The 2,248-nt window shown below is 65.2% G+C and overlaps 1 protein-coding gene across 1 annotated transcript; it reads left to right on the top strand.

Annotated features, from left to right (window-relative positions):
* The first annotated feature begins 434 nt into the window (after positions 1–434).
* On the top strand, positions 435–1,104 carry EMIHUDRAFT_441688 (hypothetical protein). Its single transcript, XM_005785339.1, has 2 exons — positions 435–764; positions 897–1,104. The coding sequence occupies exons 1-2, from the start codon at positions 477–479 to the stop codon at positions 1,011–1,013; spliced, it is 405 nt and encodes a 134-aa protein (XP_005785396.1). The 5' UTR covers positions 435–476; the 3' UTR covers positions 1,014–1,104.
* The last annotated feature ends 1,144 nt before the right edge of the window (positions 1,105–2,248 follow it).

The raw sequence follows: 2,248 nt of genomic DNA, 5'->3' as shown, positions 1-2,248 counted from the left end.
GCGCGCTCGAGGAGCTCCCTGGGGAGGTCGAGGAGGCGGGCGGGCGGCGGCGCGTCTGGCGAGGGGGCGGCGGTGGAGGCGGAGGCGAGGCGGCGCGAGCGGCGGCGCGGCGGGGTGGACATCACGAGAAAAGAAAAAAGCAAAAACCAGGAGAAGCATCGGTACGCATCTTTTCTTCCCAAATGTGTCTTGGCGTCCGGGCGCTGGGTTCCAACTTTTTGCGGGGTATGGTATGGTACCCTCGCGGCCCAAAGGGTGGGGGGGTATGGTCCTGACCGCCCATCCCCGGTCTCCGGGAGGCTGGGTCTGTCAGCAGGCGGGGGGGGTATGGTCTCGAGGTGGGTTGCGCGAGCGTACCATACCATACCCCGCAAAAAGTCCGAACCCTGGCGAGTAGAGGCCCCGCCGGGACCCTCTCCGAGGACCCATTGGGTTGCTCTTTCGAGGACTCGCCGACTCGTCTGCGGACTGGCACAATGGAGAGACGCCGAGCGCCTGACGGCGAGCTTTACACAAAGAGCCAGTTCGAGGAGTGGTTCGGAGGACTCGAGGAGTGGGCCGCTGCGGCGCCGCAGCGGGAGCAGCAGCCGCAGCAGCAGCAGCAGCGACGGTCGCGCCAACAGCAGCGAGAGCAACAGCGACCGCCGCAGCCCGAGGAAAAGCCGGCGGAGCCGGCCGCTCGTCCTCGCCGCGTCCTCGCCGCCGGGTCACCGCTCTTCCAGCAGGTGGTCGCCATCCAGCGCGACCGGCAGAGCTTTGCCGCGGTGTGCAGTGTAGCGGTCGCGTGTGCCTGGCGGGTCCCTTCTCTCCCGCCTTCCGAACGGCACCGGCGGAACTTCAAATGGCCCGCCACCCTGCGTCCTCCCCGATGGCCGCCCTGCGTCCTCCTCCCACAGGTGGATCGCGACGACAAGAAGCACATCAAGCGGTGGCAATCAACGAGCCGGTGGGAGCAGGGCCAGGGGCCCGATGCCAATCGCGAGGGCGGAGCTCCCGCCGCTGCCCCTGACTAATCGTTGTCGGTGCTTCACCGTGGAGTCGCTCCGGCAGATAGGTAGTGTTCCCGGGGGTTGTACACAGCTCACTCTCAGATAGGTGGGTACCCAGGTAGGGTACGGCTATTCCTATATGTGTATTGAAATAAACGATACAAAATTCTGGTTTTTCTGCCGTGCGCCTCCGCACACACTCTACATATATGTGTATCGAACAAGCAACGTACCGACCTGTGGGCCGACCCTCCACCCTTCCGTGGAGAAGCTTATCTTCCTACCTACCTACCCTTCCTCCAGCCCTCCTCCACCCACCTGGCACGCGTCCTTCTCGCCCGGCAGCGGCCTCAGCATCTCCCACACCCGCGCCATCGGAATGCGCGCCAGCTTCGCCTAAATCGAAATCGTGGTACGCATCTCGCGATCAGGTCACACGCCATCTCGGGGGCACGCGAGCGTTTCGCCTCGCAATCGTTGATCCCCATCGACAGGAGCAGCTGCTGCCCCTGCCCCTGCCCCTGCTGCCCGTCTGCGGTCGGAGTCGCGTTCCGCGCCGCCTCGAGCACGGCGCCGCTGATGAACTGCACGCTCTCGCAGTCGTCCTAGGCCGTGCCAGCGACTCGCTCTCACGAGAACTCGCCGACATCTCGCCGGGAGATGTAGCCACATCTCACGCGCTAGCCGGCCAGTAGGGGGATTTGGATACGGTACCGAGGGGGTAGGGGATTTGGCACCTCCGACTGACTCGACGCGACGCAAAACTCACGCGACGTGGCCAGCAGGCGGAAGGGGTAGACCGGCTGCATGGTGTAGAAGAAGTGCCTGCGGACGCCGCGCCGCCGAGCGAAGGGCGTGAGGGAGGCGTGTAGCCAGCGTCGCTCCGCCGTGCTGACTCTCTTGCCGCGCTAGGATGTCGCGCGGAAGAAGGGGGGGGGGGGGGGGGGAAAGGGCCCCCCTTTTCTGCCAGCCCAAATTGAAGGGGGTGTCCCCCCCTGAAGCGCGCACCCTCTCCCGAAGCCGCTTTCAATCGCCCCCCAAGGGTTTTGGGGCCCGGGGCCCGCCCCGGCAAGGGACCTTATTTTGGCCGCTGACTTTTGCTGCGCTCATGAGGCCTCGCGCTGTTTGCTCGGCTGATCTCCAGAGCCGTAGCTGATCAGCTCGGACGGCTAATCCTGACGCAGCCCCGTGAGACCTCAATAAGCCATCATCACTTCCTAAGGCAGCGTGGTGGGTCCAGTGGCCTTGCCACTTTCCCC

Source organism: Emiliania huxleyi (genome assembly GCF_000372725.1).
Source record: "Emiliania huxleyi CCMP1516 chromosome Unknown EMIHUscaffold_161, whole genome shotgun sequence".
In the NCBI taxonomy this organism is placed as follows: Eukaryota; Haptophyta; order Isochrysidales; family Noelaerhabdaceae; genus Emiliania; species Emiliania huxleyi.
Note: the sequence above shows the minus strand (reverse complement) of the source record. Positions and strands in the feature narration are given on the sequence as shown.